Below are 26,933 nucleotides of genomic sequence, written 5' to 3'. Positions count from 1 at the left end.
ACACACACACACACACACACACACACACACACACACACACACACAAACCTGAGCTGGCGGGGAGAGAGGGTGACCACGGAGTCCCTTCAAACAGAGAGTAGAGCGACGGCTCCTGGTGAATCATGGGAACGTCGGGCTTGGCATTGGGCGGCAGATTCTTACCGTAGGCCTGACTGAAGATGCTGTTTTGGTTGTACTCCTACACACACACACACACACACACACACACACACATTATTCATGTGTCCACACAGACACTCTGCCCTCTGGTGGACAAACACTGTCACTGCCACGCCCACATCTTCACTTCCCACAGAACTACACTGGAACTGCCCACTTTACTCTCACCTGCATGGGGAACCCAGACATGGGCAAGAGGGAAGAGGATTGACCTATGACCTCCGGACCACTGTCCATCCTCGTCTGGTTGGACAGCTGCAGAGACAGAAGACAGACAGGATGTGGACAGACAGATGGACAGGAGTTTCACAGTAAAAGCATCATGAAGGTTAAAGTGTCTCTGTGTTGGGCTGAGACATGGTGTTAGCAGTGTGACTACAGGGGTCAGGGGTCATGGGGGTGGTGTGGGGCAGGGCTGGGCGATATCTCCATATTTGGATATCTCCATATTTGAATATCACACACACACACACACACACACACACACACACACACCGGGGCGTCGCACCCATAGGGGATGTGGGTGAATTAATGACTGTATATTATTGTCATGCAGGAAAGAGATTTGTTTAATTTTAATTTCAGTGACCACTGAACTTTAGCATGTGGCTTATAAAGGACTGTTTGTTTATTTTTCAACGGGTAAACATTTGATCTAATATGCTATAATGCTTTGGGGGACAGAAAAAATATCCAGATATGACTTTTAGTCCATATCGCCCAGCCCTAGTGTGTGTGGGGGGGGGTGGCTTGTATGTGGAGGGAGGGGCTACATACAAATATATTTGGTCCAGGAGCAGAGCTAAGAGGAGCAGCCATGGCCTGGAAGAAATCAGGAGGCTTAGAAAAGACGAGCTCCTCCTCCTCAAAATCTGCTAGAGTTTTTAACAGGTCAGGAGGGAGAAGAGGCGAGCTCTTGTTGTCCTAGTGAGAGGAGAAGCAGGAAGAAGGAGGAGGAGAAGGAGGAGAAGGAGAGTGAAGAAACAGAAGAAGAGAAAAAGAAAAGTAAGGCTATAAACGACAGAGCCCGGACACAGAGGACAGATGCAGAGAGAGCAGGAGCTACAGCGACAACATCACTGTCTGCACTTCCACCTGCAGCCTGAAGGTGGTGCTGTGGTTCACTTTTAATCATCTGTGTATTCAAGTCTACAATTCTCTACTTTACTTCGTTATTTACATTATTTTTATATATATATATATATATGCGCACTGGTTCATATATATATATACATATATATATATATATATATACATATATACACACACATATATAAATACACATCAAAAGAAGAGTTGCTATTATGGTCTGTATTCATGAAGAGCTTTTCTCGTCGTGATGAGCTGCTTCACACTACAGTTTTCACACATACAGACGAGCAGAGCCAGGAATTGAACCCTCAACCTTCCAGTTGACTTTTTTAATACTTTTAGTTCTAAAACTTAAGCACATTTTAAATCAGAAAATGATACTTTGTAAACTTCATAAACTTTAAGACTTTTACTTCAGTTATTTTATAAAAAAAGTGACTTCAACTATTACCAAAGTCAAGATAGTTGTACTTTTAATCTCTTATCAAACATGATAAGAATATAAAATATGCCGGATTATGCCGATGACACCAGCAACTACTGACAAAAAAGTTTTGTCCCTGAACCGCTCCTCGAGAAGAGCTTATTCGTCACATGGGAGGATCTTTGTTTGTCTGATCATTATCACGTGGACATCGGACGATGATGTTGTGCATCTCTAATTCAAGCTCAACTTGTCTGAAGCAGAAAACTACGACTGAGTGAAGTGAAATGTGTCCTTCTCTTCACTGTAACTCTTAAGACGACTCAAAAACTATCAATCGACTCCGCCTCACTCCCTATGTCAGCCACCTCCTCCCTCACCTCATACTGCTGTCCCCGGGGCCCAGTGGGCGGGGCATCCTGCTCCGAGCACATGCCGCCCGGCTGCCTCTTCATCCTGTCTGCCATGACGGCGAGGCCGTCGCCCATCCTGTAGGATGGCTCCCAGTAGAAGTCCTGCATCTTCACGTCAGCGTACTTGATCTTCTTGTCCATGCTGGAGAGCGGAGGAGGCGGCTGGTGCTCGTACAGTTTCAGAGGATCCTGTGCTGCCATGTAGAAGGTCTGCTGCTGCTGCTGCTGCTGCTGCTGCTGCTGCTTCATGGACACTGGGATGGGGCTGAGCTTCTGCAGAGCTGCCTGAGCCTGACTCCAGTCCTGGACTTGCATGTACTGAGAGTCCAGATGGAAACACATATGACATGAGGACTAGTTTGTGCAACATTCATTCACATCCTCCATTCACCTGTCCATCAGCTTTTCTTTGCCTGAATCATGTTGACTGAGAAAAGAATGAACAGATAAATGGATGAGTCATGGTCCAGTGTAGAACAGAAGCATGAGGTCTGACCTGCTGCAGGGCCGGGAGGTGAGGTGGACTCTTCCCCATCCCCACCTGCTGCTGCTGCTGCTGCTGCTGCTGCTGCTGCTGCACTGGTTTGGTCGGCGACTGCACCTGCATCTGCACAGGCTGCTGGGAAGAGGGCTGAGACTGCGGCTGCTGACCCTGGGAGGGGCTTTGGCTCATGCCACCCGAAGACCCCTGACCTGGACCCGGCCCCGGCCCGGAGGGCCTCTGTTGACTGTAGGGAATGTGGGACTGCTTCCCGGCCTGCACCTGTGTGCCGGCCTGGGCGTGGACGGCCGGCTGGAGGAAAGGTCCAGGGATGGACACTCCGGTGGAGAAGGTGAAGCCCGGATTCACCTGGAGCCCCGGGAACGCCACAGCAGGAGGAATCACATACGCTGGAGGGAAACCTGCAGGAGAGCCAATCAAGAGCCAGTATTTTACACATGTATGTCTGTGTGTGTGTGTGTGTGTCTCTCTCTGTCTGTGTGTGCGTGTGTTTCTGTGTGTTTCTGTGTGTGCGTCTCTGTGTGTGTGTGCGTCTCTGTGTGTCTGTGTCTGTGTGTGTGTGTGTCTGTGTCTCAGTGTGTGTGTGAGCTGTGTCTGTTTGTGTGTGTGTCTGTGTGTCTCAGTGTGTGTGTGTGTGTCTCTGTGTCTGTTTGTGTGTGTGTGTGTGTGTGTGTGTGTGTGTGTGTGTGTGTGTGTACCTGGTCTGCTGGGCAGTGGGGGAAAGGCTCCAGGATGATGGATGGGGATAAACTGTGATGAGCAGGTGGTTTGAGTTTGAGTGACAGGCATCTTCTTGGCCTCAGACACCGGAGTCTTCCTCAGCTCGGTCTGAGCCTTCACCTGAACCACAGGAAACAGTGACACCTGGTGGTCAGCTGCTTCCACACTCACAGCCTCAGCATGTATGTGAACTTCGCTCGTCTCTACCTGTTTTCCTGCATCGCTGGTTTTCTCGTGAGCGCCCTTCTTCGGCTCGCTCTTCCTCTTCCCGTCTCTCTTCGGCTCTGCTTTCCCAGCCGCGCCGTTGCCTTTGGTGAAGTCCCGGCGCTCTTTGCCGTCTTTCTGAAGGTGGCTCCGTGTCATGTCCCGGCTCTGCTCTCGAGGTTTGATGTTCTCCTTGAAGGTGACGACGGGTCTGTCGCTGCCATCGGGCCACGAGTTCTGTGTCTTCCCCGCCGACAGCACCGACTTCAGACCGGAATTCCCGCCATCGCTGGGCGTCTGTTCACCGTTGGATGACTCCTGCAGCACCGGCATCTCCTTCTCCTGCGGCTCCTCGATGGCCTGCTCAGGAATGTCGGTGATGAAGAGAAGGAGGCCGTCCTTGATGACTCTGTACTGAATCAGGCTGTAGAGAGAAGACAGGAGGCTGTCAGGTACACACACACACACACACACAGACACAGCTGCATGTTCACACTCACCATGGCTGGTTGTCCGCCACCCATTTTCCCAGACTGATGAGTCTCTGGTGTCGGGCGTGGACCAGCGGGCCCGCTCTGTCTACCAGGATGCCCTGATGACCTTTGGTGAAGTCCAGAGACCTGAAACAGCAGCAGACATGAGCATGTGTACACACGCACGCGCGCGCACAGACACACACACACACACACAGTGATGGAGCAGGTCTGTACCTCAGAGCAGGTCTGAGAGCCAAGAATCCCTGGAGCTCAAACTCCTCAGGCAGCGGTGTAACTGTGGAGGAAATAAACACACATACTGAGCACGCACGCACGCGCACACACACACACACACACACAGATTGTATCCACTTAACAAAAGACTAAAAAATGTGACTCAGTTTAACTTTGTACGATGTTTACGTCACATGATCACGTCTTTATCTCACTGTTACACAGTAAACTGAAGTGTGTAAAGCACTCGCTCTCGCACACCAAACACAGGAGCTGCTGGTCCTCTGCTAGAAACAACAGCTTATAACCTGACTTTTAATTAATCCATTGGTTTTAGAAATGGCTCATATGAAAGCTAAAACCCTCCCAAATTATGTTTAATATACTAAAATAAATTTGTTTCACTGAAGAAAGATTGATCATTTAATAGCACAGAAGGTCAGATTTTGGCAAGACAAAAGTTTTGTCACCTACAGAGAGTAATGTGAAAATTGAACAAATAATTTACTTCAAATACAAAAATATGATGCATAACATCAGTGAATTAAGTAGTGGTGCTGTGAGATCCATATTTAATATCTTGTATGACTTCCATGAGCTTGAAGGACTGCATCCATGCAGTTCGACAATGATTCATACAATTTATTGATGAAGTCATCAGGAATAGCAAAGAAAGCAGTCTTACATGCCTCCCAGAGTTCATCAAGAGTCTTTGGTTTCGTCTTCCATGCTACCTATTTCATTCTACCCCAGACATGCTCAATGATGTTCATGTCTGGTGACTGGGCTGGCCAGTCCTGGAGCACTTAGATCTTCTTCGCCTTGAGGAACTTTGATGTAGAGATGGAAGTATGCGCCAATGGAGCACCATCCTGCTGCAAAATTTGACCCCTTTTATGTTTGGGAATGTAAGAGGTAGCTAATACTTCTTGATATTTTAGGCTATTGATATTGCCCTCCACCCTGCAAATCTCTCGCACACCCCCATACTGGATGTATCCCCAGACCATGGTTTTTCCACCACCAAACTTTACCTTATTTCTGGGTGAATCTCGGATCCATGCGGGCTCCAGTAGGTCTCCTGCAATATTTGCGGCGGCTGTGATGTAATTAAACCGAAGATTCATCTGAGAAATCCACCTTTTCAGCATCCATCCTTTTGGCAGGCTGTGGGCCTTGGCAAATGCCACACGGTTTTTTAATTGCCTTTTGTTTAGTGCTGGTTTCTGGGCACTGATTCGACCATGGAGGCCCTTTCGAGACAGAATTCTACAAACTGTTCTGGTTGACACGGGGACTTGAGGTGGAGCTCTGCTGCAGTGGAAAAGGGGCTGGCCTTGGATTTTCGAGCCAACAAACGGTCCTCCCGAGCAGTTGTCTTGCGGGGTCTGCCGGACCTGGGCTTATCAAAAACATCTCCAGTCTCTTCAAATCTTTTTCTTATTCTTTGTACTTGACGCTGAGACACATTGAAGGTGTCAGCCACCTCAGCAGTGGATCTGGTCTTCAGCCTCTTGATAAACAACGCTTTGGTCTCAGGGTGAATCTTAGGCATGTTGTCAGAGGTCAAGTTGCAGGTTCTTTTTATACACACCCACTAATTGATTGATCAATTATTGATCACAGGTGAGGCTGTAATCTAGGATTGGGTGCATCATATGACGAGGCGACAAGACTTTTGTCTTTGCAAAAACGGACTCAGTGGGCTTTACCAAGCTGTGAACGTTAGAATACTTTTCAGCACTTTCGTTTGGCACCAAAACATTATTTCAAAAGCTGTTGGGATTGAAATTAGCCATTTCTTGTCAAAAAAAAATTGATTAGACATATATTTGAGGGGCACTTAAGGTCAACTTGTACCCAAGCAACAAGACTTTTGTCAGGGACTGTATTTCAAATGCCGAATTCATTAAAATAAGACATTTGAACTTAGTGATGGAGGCAGCAGTGGATCAGCAGCTCCTGTGTGTGTGATGTTAAAATCACTGATTTTCTCTATGAGGTTTGGTATGGGACAGTGAGTGGTTTACACACTCCAGTCTCACAGAGAGATAAAGACGTGATCATGTGACGTAGATCTCATAGACTTAAACTGACATAGATTTAATCAGCTGAGTCTCTGTGTCTCAGGCTGGTTCACAACACGGTGAAAAACCTGAACTCTGCCTTTAAGCTTTACAGCTGATGACAGGTTCTTCCAGACTGTAACCTGATCAGGACTGGGATCACAGATCCAAGTGTATCAATAATGTGAGTGCAGGTGTCCTACCTGAGGACGAGGACACGTTGTCCTCTTTGGGATGAAAACCGTTGAGGATGGAGACGAGCCACGGCCAAACACTGACAGACAGAGACAGAGAGAAAGAGAGAGAGAGACGCAGGAAGAGGAGGAGCTATAGTTTCAGCAACAGAGTCTCATATTCAAACTGTGACAGACACACGTCATACTCACTGCTGCCTCTGGTGGACGGCAGCCTCGTGGAAGACGCTGGGTCTCAGTCTGAGCCAGTCCAGGGACACTTTGACGGCCGGCAGAGGACACTCCCCCATCACCTCCTCTCCTCTGCTCTTATTGAGCAGGACACGGCTGCACATGACGCCCAGGAAGGACACTGAGGAGACAGGAAGTGACATCAGACGCCATGTAGAAGCCTTCAGGGGTGTGCATCTGTCTGTCTGTGCATGTACGTGTGTCTCTGTGTGTGTGTGCATGTGTCTGTCTGTCTGTCTGTGTGTGTGTGTGTGTGTCCGTGTATGTGTGTCTGTCAGTGTGTGTCCGTGTATGTGTGTCAGTCAGTGTGTGCGTGTGTCCGTGTATGTGTGTCTGTCAGTGTGTGCGTGTGTCTGTCTGTGTGTGTGTGTGCATGTACGTGTGTCTGTCTGTCTGTCTGTCTGTGTGTGTGTCTGTCTGTCTGTCTGTCTGCTTGCTTTCTAGGCCCCCTTATACCAAACATCCGGTCTTCAGTAAAAAATCTTGGTGTTGATGACAAGCAGAAATTTGATCGCCAGGTTAGTTCTGTCGTGAAAAACTGCTTTTATCATTTAAAGATTTTATCGAAAGTAAAGCACAGAGATTTCGAAGGTGTAATCCATGCTTTTGTTAACTCACGACTGGATTACTGCAACTCACTGTATGCTGGCCTAGACCACTCTCTATTGCACCGCCTGCAGCTGCCCGCCTCCTCACTGGCAAACGCAAACGTGACAACATATCCCCTGTCTTAGCTTCGCTGCACTGGCTCCCGGTTGCTTTTAGAATAGATTTTAAAATTTTATTGCTTGTTTTTAAAGCTCTTAATGGCTTAGCCCCCCCCAATAATTCCTCCGTATTCACGCCCCTGCCAGAACACTGAGATCTGCCAATCAGCTGTTACTGACCACCCCCAAAATGAGGCTAAATACCAAAGGTGACTGAGCCTTTGCGGCGGCAGCCCCAGGCTCGGGAACAACCTGCCCTAGCACATCCGCTCCTCGGGATACCTTGAGGTTTTTAAATACTCATTAAATACACGTCACACAGACGCTGCACACGCGTTGTTGCACATACGCCTACCTGGCAGGTGCGTGACGGGTGGACTACGCATCAAATACGTGACATGAAGACCACGCACAACTGTTAAGTACAATTCTACATGAGTGTACAGGCACACACTGTGTAGTGTTTATGGAAATCAAATAGCTAGGGGTCATTTGTACTCAATGTACAAATAATTATTTACTTTATTTACAAATACTAATGTTGCATTCTTTGTCATTAAAACATTACAAATATGAGCCTGGTTGTCAGAAGAGAGCTTCCCCCGTGTATAAAGACACAAATGCACCACACAGGTGCTGAACAGTGTCTGTGTGTTTGTGTGCGTGCGTTTGTGTGTATCTGTGTCTGTCTCTGTGTGTGTACGTGTGTGTGTGTGTCTTACTGAAGAGTCCGAGCAGCTGGAACCAGCTGAGCTGCTGCTCACTGCTGTAGCTCTGCTCTCCATCAGTGTTCAGGTCTCTGAGGTGGTGAAGCTCAAACAGGTTTATGACTGTGATGTGGACGAGCTGCTGAGAACTGAAGGCTTTCTGCAAGATCAGCCTCTGCACGCACACGAACACACGAACACACACACACACACACACACACACACAATTGAGGGACATTGCATTGACTTACATTCATTTCCTGGAGACTTACTCTAAACCATAATTACGACCTAATCCTAACCCTGACCTCAAACTAACCTTAAAGGAGACATATTATACCCTATTTCTCCAAGTTAAAATAGTTCCCTGTTGTCCTAATGAACATGTCAGTGACATGATTTGGTCAAAATACCATAAGGATGAAGCATCATAGCAGTTCAATAACCATGCTAAACCCGCCCCTTTCAGAACGCTCGGTTTCGTGCATGGTCCCTTTATATGCAAATGAGACACAGGCAAACACACACCCACTTCTTCAAGGGGGTTTCTGATTTGTCCTTTTTACTGTGTTCACTCAGCTCCTGTGCTCTCCGCTCCATTCCTCTGCCCCTCCCTCCACTAGTTCTCTGACAACATCAATATGGCAGCATGCGTGGAAAACAGCGAGAGTGCCATCACAGGAAGAGACGTCCGACACAAGGATCAAGCCGAACACTGCCGAACTGTAAATCAGTTACAAACACTTAGGGACAGCACCGCTGATCGCCAACGCTGATCGCTGCATAAACTGCCGCTGTATGTGACTGTATCAGACCGAGTCTGCGCTCCGGTCATGGAGGACGTACTGAACAAATATTTTTAATTAGGACGTGTCAGTTATGAGCTCTATTTGACCTTTTCTTAAAAATATGTGTGTTTGTACGTCGGTGAAATACGGTCGCTGACTAAATACGGCGACCGCTGGCCACAGTCTGATGCGAAGTGGTGCGAACACACGAACACGCGTTTGCTGACTTTATCAGGCACATTAGCTTCATATATAAAATCCTCTGAGGCTGGAAGTCTGTGTAAAACACTGTGCTCCACTGTGCAGCCACCAACAGCACACTTGTCCCTCCGCGTTGACATAATACCGCTCTTCCTCCCTCGCTTGCACTCTCGCATTTTATAGGGACAAGGTGGAGCTAAGGTGGCGCTCTCCACGTAAACTTACTGGTGGGGTGGTAACATTGTACATTGACTGAGTATTCTTTTTCCACACTTTGGCAAAAGGTAGGGCCTCCAGAGTCCCAAATATAAGTATTGAAATGATAAAAAAGTTGATTTAGCATAATATGTCCCCTTTAAAACATATCTTCATCTTCAAATGTAGTCATCTACATTGCGCGGACTTGATTGTTGTCCCCACAAGGAAGACAATAATGTGACTGAGTAAACAGGTTTAGAGTAATACCTGGACGCACGCATGCACGCGTTTGTTTTATGGAGCAAAGAAACCAGGAAATATTCACATTAAACCTTCTTCTGATCATCATGACACTTTGGATTTATTTAGATTCTGTGGCTGTTCCATTTCACTGGCAGTTATTCAAACGTTCAGTCCTGACGTGTGACGGTGAATCTTGTCTGTGATTGGACGCTTGTGACGAACACGACAGGACGTAACACAAGGATTAAGAAGCTGGAAAATCACACACACTGGTTTGTGTCCTGTTACCTGAAACTGGTCCTCCAGTCTCTCCCTCAGTGAGTCCAGCTTGTCCAGACTCTTGCTCAGGTACACATGACCGTGAAACTTGATGAAGGACTTGATGAAATCAGAGACGCTCCACTTGGTTTTCACCTCGTCACGACTGCACAGACACAGAGGAAACGCCGTCAGACGTGACTTTTTACCGCAGTGAGGACAAAGAGGTGGACTCTTCCTGGTCTCACCTCTCCAGAGCCTTGGACAGCGCCTTCTGCAGGTTGGTGGAGGCGGCGGGGAACGGGAACTTCACTGCGATGCTGCGGCAGTAGTAGAAGATGGTGGTGAGGTGGTCTCCTTTAGACGAGGCCAGGATCGCCAGCTGGTTATACGGCTGACCTGCAGCACACACACAATAATTCGACACGTTAGCCTCGACAATCGATGCTCAAAAATGCTGTCGTTCCAATGAAAGTGAATCATTAGTTCAGTCCTTCAGTCCTTCAGTCACTGAAGTGAAATACCAGTGAACGTGGTTCTAAATCCACCATGTTACAGCATTTTTAAGTCTTTTTCACTCTGATCCACAGTTGGACATTGTTGCTTTGACGTCACACTCATGACTCTATAGCGACGACACTCTCTGACCAATCAGAGGCCGGCAGTCTGATGACGTCACATGTCAGAGCAGGAAGTAAAAAAACACACCAGGTGTCAATCACTGATGGAGGAGACCTGTGCAGAACTCCTGAGAACAACATATCTGCATAAACCACGCCCACTTCACATTCCTGGCCAATCACACAATAGATGTCAGACACCACACAAGAGTTTACAGACAATCAGAGAGAATATAATAAAGTGATGAGATTATTCTCTGGTCTGCTTTGTAACTTCTTCAGATTATAATCTGACACAAACACTCACAGAGGAGGACTGGTGTCTCTGACAGATGTCAGTGGAGGTGTGTCACACTCACCATTTGAAGGGACCAGCTGAGCTGCGTGACGGTAGTACGACTCCGCCTGGCTGGTCTGGTTACGATAACGAGCTGAAACACGGACACAGATAAAGAGACGGTGAGAATCAGCTGGTGAAGGACACGTGGTCCAGATCTGGTCCCGGTGTCTCACCAATGTCTCCAAGGTGGACGAGGCAGTGCTGGCAGATGTAGGAGCAGGAGCTGGGCTGAGGTTTGACGATGGTGCCGCTGCCGTCCTGTTTGTTGCTGATGATGCCGAGCTGAGACGACTTGACGCGACACGGCAGGTCCACGTTGAAGACGGTGCACAACTCCTGCAGTAACTGAAACACAGAAGAGGACACGTGAGGAGAAGACACCACGTCCTGGAAGTCTCTGAGCTGAAGAAAGCAGCTCTTCATCTACAGAGAGACTCGTGTGGATCTCATCCATGATCATGTTCTCAGTATATTTTTCACACATCAGCTTCTTCTCTGCAGACGTTTGCACACAGACAAATGGCTCTGGGTGTGAACACAGTGTGAGACCATGTTGAATCTCTCTGGACTATCACAGCTACTGAAAGACAACGTTGACGCTTTTAATCTGATTTATTTGCTACTGTTATCTTAAAAAGAGACAAACCGAGTGGAAGTTCTATCGTGATGCTTTGAGTTCAGGTATCAGTCACATGACTCTCATCTGACAGTCACATGACTCTCACCTGTGTGTAGAAGCCACTGGCTGCCTCCAGGAACAGCGACAGGTTGGCCTGGACCTCGCTGCGGTTGGGGTTGGCTCGGTTCTTGGCCTGGCTCTGCAGTGTGGTGATCTGGTTCTTAAAAGCATGATTCCACCTGCAGGGGGCGACACAGGAGTGAGACGAGTGTGTGTGTGTGTGTGTGTGTATATATGTGTGTGTGGGTATTACTAATGTTGTGGGGACTTAAAACTGTTTAAAACACAGTCACATTATGGGGACTTGTCTTCCTTGTGGGGACAAAAAACAAGTCCCAACAACGTAAATGACTACATTTTAAGGTGATGATATGTTTTAAGGTTTGGTTGATGTTAGGGTCAGGATTAGGATTAAGCCAGTAGTAATTGTGGCTTAGGTTAGAGTAAGTCTCCAGGAAATTAATGTAAGTCAATGCAATGTCCCCTCAATTCATGAATGTCCAACGTGTGTATGTGTGTGTGTGCATGCGTAGCTTACAGGTCCTGCTCCACCTTCTTGTCCAGAGCGTACTCCAGGTCAGTGACCAGCATCTTCTGGTAGACGTCCTGCAGAGCCTGGCGAGACGTCCACACCTCTGCCACGCCCAGCTTTGAATCTGCAGGACAGTGAAGACAGTGAAGACAGTGACCTCAACACATTCAAACGTCTGTGTTTGAGACCTCCCACACCATATCTTTAAAGGAGACATATTATACCCTATTTCCCCAAGTTAAAATAGTTCCCTGGTGTCCTAATGAACATGTCTGTGACATGCTTTGGTCAAAATACCATAAGGATGAAGCACCATAGCAGTTCAATAACCCTGCCAAAACCACCACTTTCAGAACGGTCGGTTTCGTGCATGGTCCCTTTATATGCAAATGAGACACAGGCAAACACACTCCCACTTCTTCCAGGGGGTTTCTGATTTGTCCTTTTTACTGCGCTCACTCAGCTCCTGTTCCCCCCGCTCCATTGCTCTCCCCCTCCCTCCACTAGTTCTCTGACAATATCAACATGGCAGCGTGCGCGGAAAACAGCGAGAGTGCCGTCACAGGAAGAGACGTCCGACACAAGGATCAAGCTGAACACTGCCGAACTGTAAATCAGTTAAAAACACTTAGGGACAGCACTGCTGATTGCCACCGAGCTGCATAAACTGCCACTGTATGTGACTGAGTGTGTGCTCCGGTCATAGAATAGAATAGACTTTATTAATCCCCTTAGGGAAATTATTTCTCTGCATTTGACCCATCCTAGACCCATCCTAGAATTAGGAGCAGAATTAGGACAGCAGTTGGCTGCCACACTGAGTAGTGCCCGGGGAGCAATGGGGGTTGGGTACCTTGCTCAGGGGTACCCCAGACCTTTCGACCTGGTGGGGACTTGAACCGGCGACCTTCCGGTTACAAGCCAAGTTCCCTTTCCACTTGGCCACGGGCTGTCCCTAGGAGGACGTACTGAACAAATATTTTTAATTAGGACGTGTCAGAATGGTCAGTTATGAGCTCTATGTGACCTTTTCTTAAAAATGTGTGTGTTTGTACGTCGGTGAAATACGGTCGCTGACTAAATACAGCGACCGCTGGCCGCAGTCTGATGTGAAGTGGTGCGAACACACAAACACACGTTTGCTGACTTTATCCGGCACATTAGCTTCATATATAAAATCCTCTGAGGCTGGAAGTTTGTGTAAAACACTGTGCTCCACTGTGCAGCCACCAACAGCACACTTGTCCCTCCGCGTTGACATAATACCGCTCTTCCTCCCTCGCTTGCACTCTCGCATTTTATCGGGACAAGGTGGAGCTAAGGTGGAGCTCTCCAAGTAAACTTACTGGTGGGGTGGTAACATTCGCGGTGAAATGCGCATGCTGCCGTCATAACGCACAGGGAATTCAACATTGCGTGTTTTATCGCCTATACTTACACTAAGGGGGACCACGAAAATATGACTGAGTATTCTTTTTCCACACTTTGGCGACTGGTAGGGCCTCCAGAGTCCCAAATATAAGTATTAAAATGATTAAAAAGTTGATTTTGCATAATATGTCCCCTTTAATATTTAAATATATTTGAATGTTTCATCATTTTTATCTGGGAAATTCAAACTGTTATGACGCACCTGAAAACAGTGTTTCAGTTACACTTAAAAAAAAGTGTGTACATGTTAATCTAGTGCACGTGCAGAGAGTGGCGTGACATTACACTTACCTGTCATGTCAGCCTTCAGGGCCTCTGCCTGTCTGCACACAAGTAAACACACAGGAAGAGGAGGAGTTAGACAGCTTCAGCTCACACTTCCTCATTACTCACAGTCCACAGAGCTGATGCACTTACACACCTGTCACTAACATGGCTCCGACTATCACCTGGACACACACACACCTGTCACTAACATGGCTCTGACTATCACCTGGACACACACACCTGTCACTAACATGGCTCTGACTATCACCTGGACACATACACACACTTGTCACTAACATCGCTCTGACTATCACCTGGACACAAACGTTGACATTAACTGTCTTCTGTCTTCATGGACAACAGATGTCCATGTTCTCCGCTAGCTCATGCTAACCTGACGTGCGTACCTAAACAGACGCTAGCAGGCTAGCGCTAACTAGCAATAACACAGCGACTCTGTGCCGCGTGAACGCGACTTTAACGTTAAATCCACCGAAAAATAAAGACAAATAACATCCGAAACGAACACAAACTGAAGCCACGGGAGTCAAAATCCACAGAAAATCGACTGCGTGTGCGCGAGGAGCCGCACAATGCGGTTTGTTGACGTCTGAAGCTAGCTGTTTGTTAGCCCCCCACACACACACACACACACACACGCATGCTAGCGTTAGCGTTAGCCACCACAGCCAAACCAAACTGTTCCCCCGGAGGATCCATGTGAACCCGGGCCTCCATGTGAACCCGGGTCCCCGCGCGGTGACTGTCGTGAACTCACCGGAGCAACTGAGCACAGAGGTTCATTCTGACGAGACCGCGGAGGCTCACACGACGACGGGCACAGAGGAAGAAGCTACCGCTGCTACCGCCGCCATGTTGTTTCAGTCTGACACTGAGTGAGTGAGTGTGTGTGTGTGTGTGTGTGTGTGGGGGGGGGGGGGGGGGGGGGTTAGGGCATACAACTACTATAGTAACGATAATAGAACTGCAACGAACGATTCCAAATAAGAACAGGTTCTTGACTGTGAATACATTTTTTTTTTTGCTCCATAAAACAAAGAAATCATTCAAACTAAATCAAACAAGACATTAGAGAACATCACCTCTCCAGGTTTGACAAACACTGATCAACATTTTCTGAAACTTGAAGCTCTCGTGTGTGATCAGTGTTTGTCAGGATTATCAAACATTTATTTGTTTTTGTTTATAGATTAATTTTGGATCATACATGTCAATATAAGATGATAAAACTAAAAATTTATTTATTCATTGTTTAAAGATGAAAGATTATTATATTGTCACAATATGCAGACGAGCACACAGAGGAACAGAATATAAAAATATAGATGCACACTAATACTATGTTACCAATATAAAAGAATAGTACTACTAAGAGTAGAAAAATAATACTGTGGTCTTTGTCTCCACGGGTTTGTCTCGCATTGTTTCAAATAAACACATGTTCAGCTGAAAGAATTCTGGGATACACAGATGCATCGTTCAAAAACAGGAAAACGTCGGCCACGCATGAAGGAAACAGTTTTGGTATTGGTATTGTTCACACACCAGATCATTTTTGGCAAAACTTCAGCAGATTCACTGACCATATTTATAAAGACTTTGTTTTATTATGGTAGAATGTGGTATATTGCTTTTATAGAACTAAAAATAGAGAGAATATGTACTTCATTATACATTTATTGATTCTATTGGCAAAATTCCATATTCATAATCGTACTTGGCAAGTATATACTCCCAGTGTATTTCTCAAGTATATACTTCCCAAGTAAGCAAGTACATACAGAGAAACGGCCTGTTTCTCTGTTTTCTGTTTCTTTTTTGTCACCACTGCAGGACACAAACATTTCCCTTGAACAGCCAGTAGGTGGACTGTCTTCTCTCTCTTAACATAAGACTGGAAGACTTCATGTGATTATTGAGTAATAATAACTGAAATGGTTGAACTTTACCTTTAATGTTTTTCTCTTTTTTAAAGTGATTATTGTCAGGATCACAGGCAGCTTATATAATAATATCAAGTCTAACATTGAGATAAAGACGTGAATATGTTCTTATTATAACATAGTCAGACTGGCTCACAGCTTCAGTAATCATTGTTGAACGATGTTGATGTTGATTATATATTTTAAATTTAACCCTCAGAAAAGATCGTTATTATGTAAAAAAAAAAAAAAACAGTGATGTCACTTCCTGTCACTGATGAATTATTTGTTGTTGGGTTTTTTGCAAAATAAATCAATGACGGCTTTGGGAGTTTTGACCTTGAGTTTGGTGGGGTCAATCAGAGGTCAGAGGTCATCAGTCAAATCTGTGTTTCATTTTTTAAACATCTGTTTATATTTCATTTTTATCAGAGTTTTGACCTCTGACCTTCTGAAGTTTGCCCCAAAACTTTTATTCTGAAAATCTCTACAGGAAGTAGCTAGACTCGGAGCAGCTCGGCTCTGCTCGGCTCTGCTCGGTTTGTTTTCATCCCGCCCTCCTGCGAACGGAGCGAGATGAAAAGCGAATCCCGAGGCGACTGGAGTTTTCAGTATCGGACAGAGAAGACCGGGATCCGCTCAAGACCAGGACCTCACACAGAACCGGGACCTGCTCAAGATCAGGATTTCACACAGAATCTGGACCCGCTCAAGAGCAGGACCCCGCTCTGTTTAAGAACCAGGACCCGGAGTGGTGCTCAGTCGCCTCAGGTCTCAGTCACCGGGCAGTTGGACGCAGCGCAGCCGGGTTGCGGTGCGCTCCCGGCGGCTCCAGCTCCACCTGCGTCCCGCTGACATGTACCAGGTCCAGGTGAGCCTTTACCTTTTTTCTCCACCTCTCACGTGATCGCACCATGATGACGTCACTGTGTCGGTCACTAAGAAGAAGTTCATCAATAAAAATAAACTAACATCAAAAGTTGACAATGACGTCACTGATCGATGGTGTATTATTGATACTAATAATAATATTGATAGTTATTATATTAAAACCCACAGATTAATCTGTTTAAAACTAAAGTAATCTGTTTAAATCTGCAGATTATGTATTCATCATTTGAAAAGGTTCACACACACAAACACATGCACATACATACACGCACACGCACGCTTACACACACATAGACAGAAAGACACAGACACACACATAAACGCAGACACACACGCATACACATACTTACACACATAAACTCAGACACACACAGGGTTCAGTCCTGACCAGGAATCAATCAATAATCAATCTTGTGATGAATGAATGAATGAATGAATGAAGTGAAACAGGGTTTGATGACGTGAAGACGTCATGATGTCTTAACTGCAGCACAGCTAACCTGTTAGCATTAGCATCACAGTGAATTCAAGACGGCTCCGCCCCCTGGATCCTTCAGGGCATGTCAGAAAAGACAGACAGACAGACAGATAGATACTTTATTCATCTCACAGAGAAATTCACAGTCCAGCAGCTCAAAGAATATGGTACAAAATAGAAACATCAGAGGCATGCAGAGTACAGTCTAAATATAATATGAAATATGTATGATGCAGGTTGAAGAGTCTAATGGCATGGGGGAGGAATGATCTCCTCAGTCTGTCTGTGGAGCAGGACATTGACAGCATTCTGTCACTGAAGCTGCTCCTCTGTCTGTGTATGGTGCTGTGTAGTGGATGGTGTGGATTGTTTATGATGGACAGGAGCCTGTTGAGTGTGCGTCGCTCAGCTATGGATGTCAGGCTGTCCAGTTCTGTGCCTAAAACAGAGCCTGCCTTCCTTATTAGTTTGTCCAGGCGTGAAGATTTGTTTGTCCAGATTTGTGTGTGTGGACATTTTCACATGTGCAGATCAAAGTTAGAGAGGGGGCGGAGTTATGTCCTCACTCACAGGTAGACATGTGATGGGGTAGGGGTCCATCACGCCTCCCTGCTATGATGTCATCAATCTCCATTTAATTTAGACTCATCTTAGGATCCTGGTCTGGAATCATGGCTGTCATTGCTCTGACCTCTGACCTCAGCTGCTCTGCCAGGGTCAGGAGGTCAGAGGCCAGAGGTCATGGTCTGATGAGGTGTAAACAGATCCTCAGGTCTTTACCAGCAGGAAACTAGAACCTCCCTCCTGTCCTCTGATAAACAATGTTCTGAGGTGTTTGGCTCCGCCCCCTCCCTCCTGTCCTCTGATAAACAATGTTCTGAGGTGTTTGGCTCCACCCACTCCCTCCTGTCCTCAGATAAATGATGTTCTGAGGTGTTTGGCTCCGCCCACTCCCTCCTGTCCTCAGATAAAGAATGTTCTGAGGTGTTGGGCTCCGCCCCCTCCCTCCCGCCATATGATGTTCAGAGGTGTTTGGCTTCGCCCCCTCCCTCTCAGCTGCAGATATAAATATCTGGAAGTCTCCAGGGTGAAATGTTCTCTGCTGCTGCTGCTGAGTTAGCATTAGATTTCAGCTGAGTCAGCATCACAACAGGAAGAGTCACAGATCAATAGATTTCACATCATTTTATTTAGATTTGTCATGGTCAACAGGAAACGAAGTGGGCTTGTAACTGAAAGGTTGATGACTCAATCCCAGGATGGTTGAGCAAGGCATGTGTGTGTGTGTGTGTAAATGTCTGATCTGATTGTGGGCGGATAATTAGGAGGAGTTAGTCATTAGGGCGGAGACATGTCCTGTGATTGACAGCAGGTACAGTCCAGGTTTCAGTCAGGCTCCACCCCCACACTTCCAAACATGGGCACTTCCTGTTTGAAAAAACCCCAAACCAATCTTCATATGGCCTCTTAGCTCCGCCCTGAGGGGGTGTGTCACATGACTCATGTTTGTGACAATGATGACTGAGACCTTGTGCTCAGACGTGTTTGTTGTTTAACGCAGTGACATCACTTCCTGTTGTAGGGCAAAGGTGAGAGGGTCGTTGCCATGGTGCTGAAGGAGCTTCCTGGTAAAAAGACGTCCAGTGAAGGAAACACCCTCCTCACCGTGACAACCAAGGTTGGCACGACGACCATCTCACACTGCTCAGACAAATACAGATGATTGATTGATTGATTGATTGATTGATTGATTGATTGATTTGGTTATTGTCACATAATGTTTTTGATCATCTTCATCACCTCCTCCTCTTCTTCTTGTAGTTGGGTGGTGAACAGCAGGAGAGTCGCCCCCTGCTGAGTCCTTCCATCGACGACTTCCTGTCAGAGAGTCGGAGCGACGCCCCCTCCTCCTCCTCTGCCTGCCCCCCCACCTCCAACACAGCAGGTATCCTCCCCGCCCTGATAAGTTGTAGTTAAAAGTCATATCACTGTTGCCATGGTAACATCATTTGACCCAGCTGTATTTTTACTCAGTATTTAGTATCTAAATCATTTCTCTCTAAGACTCCTCCTCCTGCTCCGCCTCCTACTCTCTTTCACTTCTCATTGTTCTTTTCTAATTTTCTGACCTCCTCTGTGACTCCTCCCCCACCACTCACCTTGTCTGTCCTCCTTTTTTCTCTGCTCCATCTGTCCTCCAACTCAGCAGGTCATTAATAAACACCAGACCTCCTGTGTCCTCCTGTGTCCTCCTGTCTCCTCCTGTTTTCTCCTGTCATCTCCTCCTTTCTCCTCCTGTCGTCTCCTGTCGTCTCCTGTCGTCTCCTATCGTCTCCTCCTGTTTCCTCGTGTCTCCTCCTCCTGGTGAACTGAAGGAGAAATGTTTTGTAAGTGTGCCCCCTGGTGTCTCCTCCCACAGGCGTGTCCTCTCTGGACCTGGTCGACCTCAGTGAGCCAGGACATAGCAGTGGGTGGAGTCACAAGGAGCGGAGGCGGAGCCCTCTGAGGAGGAAGGGCAGCTCGATGAGTCCTCGACGCCGGGTGACACTTGAGGACACAGAGCTGATCAGGGTGGAGGCGGAGCATCTGGACTCAGGTAAAGACAACTTCCTGTCTCTCCTCTGTCTCCATGGCAACTGTTTTCATTCTGCGATGCATCAGCATGCTGTCAGTCATCTCATGCTGTTGATGTGTTGTCATGTTTACAGTCAGTCTGTCGCCTCCTCTGGACCACTGGGACGAGGTGGACGGAGGACGCACGAGGACACCTGAGAAGAGATGCTCCTCCCACCACTCGTCCAGTGAACTGCTGTGGTGTGTATGTCAGTGGTGTAATGATGCCTGCAGCCTCCAGGTGGCGCTGACACATGTTTGTGTTTCCCTGCAGGTCTGCAGACTTTAAAACAGATGCTCTGAGCAAGACCTTTGACCTCCACGATGACCTGGTCTTTAAGACGTCACCACAGGTCAGACTACAGTACTGCAGTACTACTTCAGTACTACCACAGTACTACTACAATAATACTGCATGACTACTACAATACTACAACAATAATACTGCAATACTACTACAGTACTACTGCAGTACTACTACAATACTACTACAATACTACTGAAGTACTGCTGCAGTACTACTGCAGTACTACTACAGTACTACTGCAATACTACTACAGTACTACTACAGTACTATGACAGTACTACTACAATACTACTACAATACTACCGCAGTACTACTACAATACTACTGCAGTACTACTGTAGTAGTATTGTACTAGTACTACCGCAGTACTACTGCAGTACTAGTACTGTAGTAGTATAGTAGTACTGTAAAACTATTATAATGAGGTCATGTGTTCAGGAGTCTGCGGCGTTCAAACATCGCAGACAGACTCGTTCACGTCTGACCAGAAACGAATCTCTGGAGGACGAGTTTGTGAGAGCAAAGGCTGCTGTGGAGGTACACGCACACACGCACGCACACACACACACACACACACACACTCACACTTATGATGATGGCGATCATATTCCATGTGTGTGTGTGTGTGAGACGGCACTTTCCTGTCCTCTGACTCAGATCAGTGGTCCTTCTCCATGGCAGCCATTTTGACATCACAGGTGTAAATTCAAAATGGCTGCTGTGAAAAAAATAGCCAATCATGTGAGGAGGAGGAGGAGGATCATGCAGCAAGACTAGATCCTGAAGGTCTGAACCAGATCAGACCAGGCCTGACTGTGTGTGTGTGTGTGTGTGTGTGTGTGTGTGTGTGTGTGTGTGTGTGTGTGTTACAGTCAGACACTGAGTTCTGGGATAAGATGCAGGCAGAGTGGGAGGAGCTTGCTCGAAGGAATTGGCTCGAGGAGTCTGAGGATCAGCAGCCGATCCCGCCCACAGTCTCACCTGTGGAGAAGGTGAGTGAATTCAAACCCTGGTCAACAGAACCTGGCCCACAGAACCTGGTCCACAGACACACTCGGTCTCTTTGGGATGAGTTTATATCTGAGGTGCATTCAGTCACTTCCTGTTTTACTTCCTGTGGACATAGATTTCCAACTGGGAGCGACCTCACGTCCCACGTCTGGTCCTGAACCAGAGACCCTCTGCTGTGAGAGCACAGATCTTAATCCTCTGATTCCAGATTAACTCAGTAATCCCATATCACCATGGCAACACTGTGACGTCAACACGTTATTGAACATCTGTTCACACATTTCAGGCCAATCACAGATCAGACGCGAAAGCTAATGTAGCTGCTAACAGAGGGTTGATCCCTCTGACCTCTGACCTTTGTGCAGGTGTACCACTTTAACACAGATAACCCGTACAGGGAGTGGCCTAATGCTTTTGCCGAGGGTCAGGAGAAATCACGAGAAGGAGACCTGAACGCTGCTGTGCTGCTGCTGGAGGCGGCCATTTTACAGGACCCTCAGGACCATGAGGTGGACACGCACACACACACACACAAACACGCGCACACACGCGCGCGCACACACGTACGACATTCATGACTTGAGGGGACATTGCATTGACTTACATTCATTTCCTGGAGACTTACTCTAACCTTAACCACAATCACTACTGACCTAATCCTTATCCTCATCCTGACCTTAAAACATATCCTTACCTTAAAATGTAGTCATTTACGTTGTGGGGACTTGATTTTTGTCCCCACAAGGAAGACAAGTCCCCATAATGTGACTGTGGAAACAGGTTTAGGTCCCCACAACATTAGTAATACATGGACACACACACACACAGATGCTATGTTGGACATTGTCTCTTCATGTGTCCTCAGGCCTGGCAGCTTCTGGGAAAAACTCTGGCTGAGAACGAGAACGAGCAGGCGGCCATCACGTCTCTGCAGAGGTGAGACACTGAAGAACACAACGCACCTGTCTCACTTGTCTCTGTCTCACCTGTCTGTCTCTCAGGTGTGTATCACCTGTTTGTCTCTCAGGTGTTTGTCTCACCTGTCTGTCTCTCAGGTGTATGTCTCACCTGTCCGTCTCTCAGATGTGTGTCTCACCTGTCTCTGTCTCACCTGTCAGTCTCTCAGGTGTGTGTCTCACCTGTTTGTCTCTCAGGTGTTTGTCTCACCTGTCCGTCTCTCAGGTGTGTGTCTCACCTGTCCGTCTCTCAGGTGTGTGCCTCACCTGTCTGTCTCTCAGGTGTGTGTCTCACCTGTCTGTCTGTCTCTCAGGTGTGTGTCTCAACTGTCTGTCTGTCTCTCAGGTGTGTGTCTCACCTGTCTCTCTCTCAGGTGTGTGTCTCACCTGTCCGTCTCTCAGGTGTGTGTCTCACCTGTCTGTCTGTCTCTCAGGTGTGTGTCTCAACTGTCTGTCTGTCTCTCAGGTGTGTGTCTCACCTGTCCGTCTCCCAGGTGTGTGTCTCACCTGTCCGTCTGTCTCTCAGGTGTTTGTCTCACCTGTCTGTCTGTCTCTCAGGTGTGTGTCTCACCTGTCTGTCTGTCTCTCAGGTGTGTGTCTCACCTGTCTGTCTCTCAGGTGTGTGTCTCAACTGTCTGTCTGTCTCTCAGGTGTGTGTCTCACCTGTCCGTCTCTCAGGTGTGTGTCTCACCTGTCTGTCTCTCAGGTGTGTGTCTCACCTGTTTGTCTGTCTCTCAGGTGTGTGTCTCACCTGTCCGTCTCTCAGGTGTGTGTCTCACCTGTCTGTCTGTCTCTCAGGTGTTTGTCTCACCTGTCTGTCTGTCTCTCAGGTGTGTGTCTCACCTGTCTGTCTGTCTCTCAGGTGTGTGTCTCACCTGTCTGTCTCTCAGGTGTGTGTCTCAACTGTCTGTCTGTCTCTCAGGTGTGTGTCTCACCTGTCCGTCTCTCAGGTGTGTGTCTCACCTGTCTGTCTCTCAGGTGTGTGTCTCACCTGTTTGTCTGTCTCTCAGGTGTGTGTCTCACCTGTTTGTCTGTCTCTCAGGTGTGTGTCTCACCTGTCTGTCTCTCAGATGTGTGTCTCACCTGTCTGTCTGTCAGGTGTGTGTCTCACCTGTCTGTCTGTCTCTCAGGTGTGTGTCTCAACTGTCTGTCTGTCTCTCAGGTGTGTGTCTCACCTGTCTCTCTCTCAGGTGTGTGTCTCACCTGTCCGTCTCTCAGGTGTGTGTCTCACCTGTCTGTCTGTCTCTCAGGTGTGTGTCTCAACTGTCTGTCTGTCTCTCAGGTGTGTGTCTCACCTGTCCGTCTCTCAGGTGTGTGTCTCACCTGTCTGTCTGTCTCTCAGGTGTTTGTCTCACCTGTCTGTCTGTCTCTCAGGTGTGTGTCTCACCTGTCTGTCTGTCTCTCAGGTGTGTGTCTCACCTGTCTGTCTCTCAGGTGTGTGTCTCAACTGTCTGTCTGTCTCTCAGGTGTGTGTCTCACCTGTCCGTCTCTCAGGTGTGTGTCTCACCTGTCTGTCTCTCAGGTGTGTGTCTCACCTGTTTGTCTGTCTCTCAGGTGTGTGTCTCACCTGTTTGTCTGTCTCTCAGATGTGTGTCTCACCTGTCTGTCTCTCAGATGTGTGTCTCACCTGTCTGTCTGTCAGGTGTGTGTCTCACCTGTCTGTCTGTCTCTCAGGTGTGTGTCTCACCTGTCTTTCTCTCAGGTGTGTGGAGCTCCACCCTAACAGCCTTGAGGCTCTCATGGCGCTCGCCGTCAGCTTCACTAACATCGGTCTCCAGCAGGAGGCATGTGACTCCCTGCGGCGCTGGATCAGTCACAACCCGCGGTACAAACAACTGGTCCTGGTCCACAGGAGTCCACTACAGGGTTCCCCAGCCACACCACGCAGGGACCCCCACACGCTCACACCACCCAGGTACAGACGTTACTGTGGCGCTCAGTGGTTACCATGGAGACCATGTCATATCATATCTCATTTGAGGTTAATATATGTGTGTGTGTGTGTGTGTGTGTGTTTAGGGCGGAGCTCCAGGATGTGCTCCTCCTCTTTCAGGAAGCGTCTCAGGAGAACATAGACTCTGTGGATCCAGACCTTCAGACTGGACTCGGTGTCCTCTTCAACCTCAGCTCTGACTTCAACAAAGCAGTGGCAGCGTTTACTGCGGCGCTGAGCGTCAGACCCCAGGTAACACACACACACACACACACACACGGTCACAGGTGTGGTCTGATGACATCATTGCCGTCTCTTCAGGACTACCTGCTGTGGAACCGTCTTGGGGCGACACTGGCAAACGGGAACCGCAGCGAGGAGGCGGTGGAGGCATACACGCGAGCTCTGGAGCTCCAGCCCGGATTCATCCGGTCCAGGTACAACCTGGGAATCAGCTGCATGAACCTGGGGGCGCACAGGTAACAGGAAACACACCTGGGTCATGTGACCTGTTCTCTATCCACCTACCAACCAAGTGCACTGTTAAACAGGAGACCTTTGTGTTTATGTCCTGCTCCTGGTCCTCATCCTGGTCCTTGTCCTGGTTCTTGTCCCATCCCTGGTTCTGCTCCTGCTCCTACTCCTGGTCTTTTTCCTGGTCCTGGTCCTGGTTCTGAACCTTCCCTGGTTGTGTTCCTGGTACTGGTCCTGGTCCTGGTTCTTGTCCCATCCCTGGTTCTGCTCCTGCTCCTGGTTCTTGTCCTGGTTCTTCTCCTGTTCCTGTTCCTGTTCCTGTTCCTTGTTCTGGTGCTGGTGCTGTTCCTGTTCCTGTTCCTGTTTCTGTTTCTGTTTCTGTTTCTGTTCCTGGTCCTGGTCCTGGTCCTGCAGGGAGGCGGTCAGTAACTTCCTAACAGCCCTGAACCAGCAGAGGCGGAGTCAGCTCTGCAGCCACCAGCAGATGTCGGCCAACATCTGGGCTGCTCTGCGCGTCGCCGTCTCCATGATGGACCAACCCGAGCTGTTCCAGGCCGCCAACAGCGGGGACCTGGACCTGCTGATGCGGGCCTTCGACGGGGGCGACGTGTGACAGTGGGCGGGGCCACAGGCGGTGGAGATGAAGAGCACAACCCTTTAATGACACCACTCATAAATTTAAAGCCATAAAACTTCACAGCACCTTTAGCCACGCCCAGCAGTGATGTCATAGTGTATGACCCACCTGCAGCACAGACCACTTCCTGTTGTTTGCACCATGTCAACAGAATTATTTCACAAAGTCCAGAAAGTGCACTGATGACTTTTATTGTGAAAGGGTTGAGTTTTGTGGAAAAAGAAAGCAATATTCATGGCAGTGTTTGGTTGTAATGTACAACATCACCACTAGATGTCCCCAAACCCTCAACCACTGAAGCTGCTACTGATGTTCTTCATCACCTGCAGACAGGAAGCTCACCTGCACTGATTTACCAAAATATGTCAGTGTTTTGCTTCCTGCAGGTGAAGAGAGGAACAGCAACTGAGTCAAGTTTTTGGTTTTATTTGGAAAGTTCCGTTTTATTTGACAGTCTGTTCTTTATTTTGAAAGACTGGTTTTATTTTGATGGTCTTTTTTGTTTTGGAAATGTTCTTTTATTGTGAAGGTTTGTTGAAGGTTTTTCTGTGTCCTGCTTCCTGTCATATCTATATACGTATGTTTATAGATAGATAGATATAAAAGCACATTTTAACATCTGTGTGAACATGATCAATGAATGTATTGATCTCAGATTATTGATCTGATCATTTCAGGTTTGTAAACGAGTGATCATTTTATCTAAACATATAAAGTATATTTTATGTATATATGTTTAAGGTACAGAAGATGTAACAGAACATAATGTGTCTCATATAATGTAGAACATAAGGATCATGTATAATATACGGAACATGTATGACATAGAACATAAACATGTACCAATAGAACATACACATGTAACATACACAACATACACATGTGACACACAACATACACAACATACAGAATGTAAACATGTAACATACACAACATAAACAACATGTAACAATAGAACATATGAATGTAACATACAGAACACACATGTGACATATAGAGCATACACATGTGACATATAGAACATACACATGGGACATAGAACATACACATGTAACATACAGAACATACACATGTGACAGAACATACACGTTACATACAGAACATACCCAAGTAACATAGAACATACATAACACAAACTCCATGTAACATACAGAACATAAACAACATGTAACATAGAACATACACATGTAACATACACAACATACACATGTGACATATAGAACATACACGTTACATACAGAACATACCCATGTAACATAGAACATACACATGCAACATACATAACACAAACTCCATGTAACATACAGAACATAAACATGTAACAGAACATACACATGTAACATACATAACACAAACAACATGTAACATATAGAACATACACATGTCACATAAACATATAACACACAGAACATAGACATGTAACATATAGAACCTAAACATATAACATATAGAACATAAACATATAACCTACAGAACGTACACTTGAAACATAGAACATAAAGAACATAAACATGTAACATATAGAGCATACACATGTAACATAGAACATAAACAACATGTAACATATAGAACATACACATGTAACATATAGAACATAAACATGTAACATATAGAGCATACACATGTAACATAGAACATACAGAACAAACAACATGTAACATATAGAGCATACGCATGTAACATATAGAACACAAACATGTAACATATAGAACATACACATGTAACATATATAACTTAAACATAGAACATAAACATGTAACTTATAGAACATACACGTGTAACATAGAACATAAACATATAACATACAGAACATAAACAACATGTAACATAGAACATACCAATGTAACATACAGAACATAAACAGCATGTAACATACAGAACATACACATACAACATATACTGTAGAACATGTATAATATGGAGAACATGTGTGACATATAGAACATATATTGTTATTAAATCCATACGTTACAATCAGACTGA

The 26,933-nt window shown here is 46.7% G+C and overlaps 2 protein-coding genes across 8 annotated transcripts in view; one reads left to right on the top strand and one right to left on the bottom strand.

Annotated features, from left to right (window-relative positions):
* smg7 (SMG7 nonsense mediated mRNA decay factor) overlaps positions 1–14,621 on the bottom strand; it is a 19,466-nt gene extending 4,845 nt beyond the window's left edge. Inside the window, exons 1-20 of one of the 5 annotated variants that reach the window (XM_058632943.1) lie at positions 14,486–14,621; positions 13,732–13,763; positions 12,016–12,133; positions 11,524–11,656; positions 10,972–11,143; positions 10,818–10,889; positions 10,087–10,237; positions 9,869–10,004; positions 8,166–8,325; positions 6,698–6,857; positions 6,515–6,585; positions 4,246–4,330; positions 4,036–4,155; positions 3,539–3,959; positions 3,310–3,451; positions 2,606–3,012; positions 2,077–2,427; positions 958–1,104; positions 349–435; positions 49–199 (exon numbers count right to left, since the gene is read on the bottom strand). In XM_058632943.1, the coding sequence (XP_058488926.1) occupies positions 49–199; positions 349–435; positions 958–1,104; positions 2,077–2,427; positions 2,606–3,012; positions 3,310–3,451; positions 3,539–3,959; positions 4,036–4,155; positions 4,246–4,330; positions 6,515–6,585; positions 6,698–6,857; positions 8,166–8,325; positions 9,869–10,004; positions 10,087–10,237; positions 10,818–10,889; positions 10,972–11,143; positions 11,524–11,656; positions 12,016–12,133; positions 13,732–13,763; positions 14,486–14,511 (3,142 nt within the window). In that variant the 5' untranslated portion in view covers positions 14,512–14,621. Of the gene's footprint in view, positions 1–48; positions 200–348; positions 436–957; positions 1,105–2,076; positions 2,428–2,605; positions 3,013–3,309; positions 3,452–3,538; positions 3,960–4,035; positions 4,156–4,245; positions 4,331–6,514; positions 6,586–6,697; positions 6,858–8,165; positions 8,326–9,868; positions 10,005–10,086; positions 10,238–10,817; positions 10,890–10,971; positions 11,144–11,523; positions 11,657–12,015; positions 12,134–12,862; positions 12,966–13,731; positions 13,764–14,485 lie in introns of those variants that run through there. The other 4 variants (XM_058632978.1, XM_058633154.1, XM_058633235.1 and 1 more) reach the window with 4 other exon arrangements.
* pex5lb (peroxisomal biogenesis factor 5-like b) lies at positions 14,511–26,933 on the top strand. Of its 3 annotated transcripts, XM_058633352.1 has the most exons (15): positions 14,512–14,603; positions 16,144–16,521; positions 18,602–18,697; positions 18,841–18,964; positions 19,439–19,615; positions 19,728–19,833; positions 19,907–19,985; positions 20,378–20,476; positions 20,812–20,931; positions 21,316–21,459; positions 21,816–21,886; positions 23,609–23,821; positions 23,926–24,091; positions 24,161–24,318; positions 24,728–26,933. In XM_058633352.1, exons 2-15 carry the CDS (start codon positions 16,507–16,509, stop codon positions 24,924–24,926), a joined length of 1,767 nt encoding a protein of 588 aa, XP_058489335.1. In that variant the 5' UTR covers positions 14,512–14,603; positions 16,144–16,506; the 3' UTR covers positions 24,927–26,933. The 3 variants fall into 3 exon arrangements, with proteins under 3 accessions (XP_058489508.1, XP_058489335.1, XP_058489418.1); XM_058633525.1 differs by lacking the exon at positions 20,378–20,476 and having other exon boundaries at positions 14,511–14,603; XM_058633435.1 differs by lacking the exon at positions 18,602–18,697.

The sequence above is a fragment of the Solea solea genome, chromosome 1 (genome assembly GCF_958295425.1).
Source record: "Solea solea chromosome 1, fSolSol10.1, whole genome shotgun sequence".
NCBI lineage: Eukaryota > Metazoa > Chordata > Actinopteri > Pleuronectiformes > Soleidae > Solea > Solea solea.
Note: the sequence above shows the minus strand (reverse complement) of the source record. Positions and strands in the feature narration are given on the sequence as shown.

Excerpts from the sequence above, each read along its gene's own strand:
- pex5lb (XM_058633352.1), top strand. Across the intron at positions 18,965-19,438 it reads CCCCACCTCCAACACAGCAG|GCGTGTCCTCTCTGGACCTG; the intron begins GTATCCTCCCCG and ends CTCCTCCCACAG. Across the intron at positions 20,477-20,811 it reads GAGCAAAGGCTGCTGTGGAG|TCAGACACTGAGTTCTGGGA; the intron begins GTACACGCACAC and ends TGTGTGTTACAG.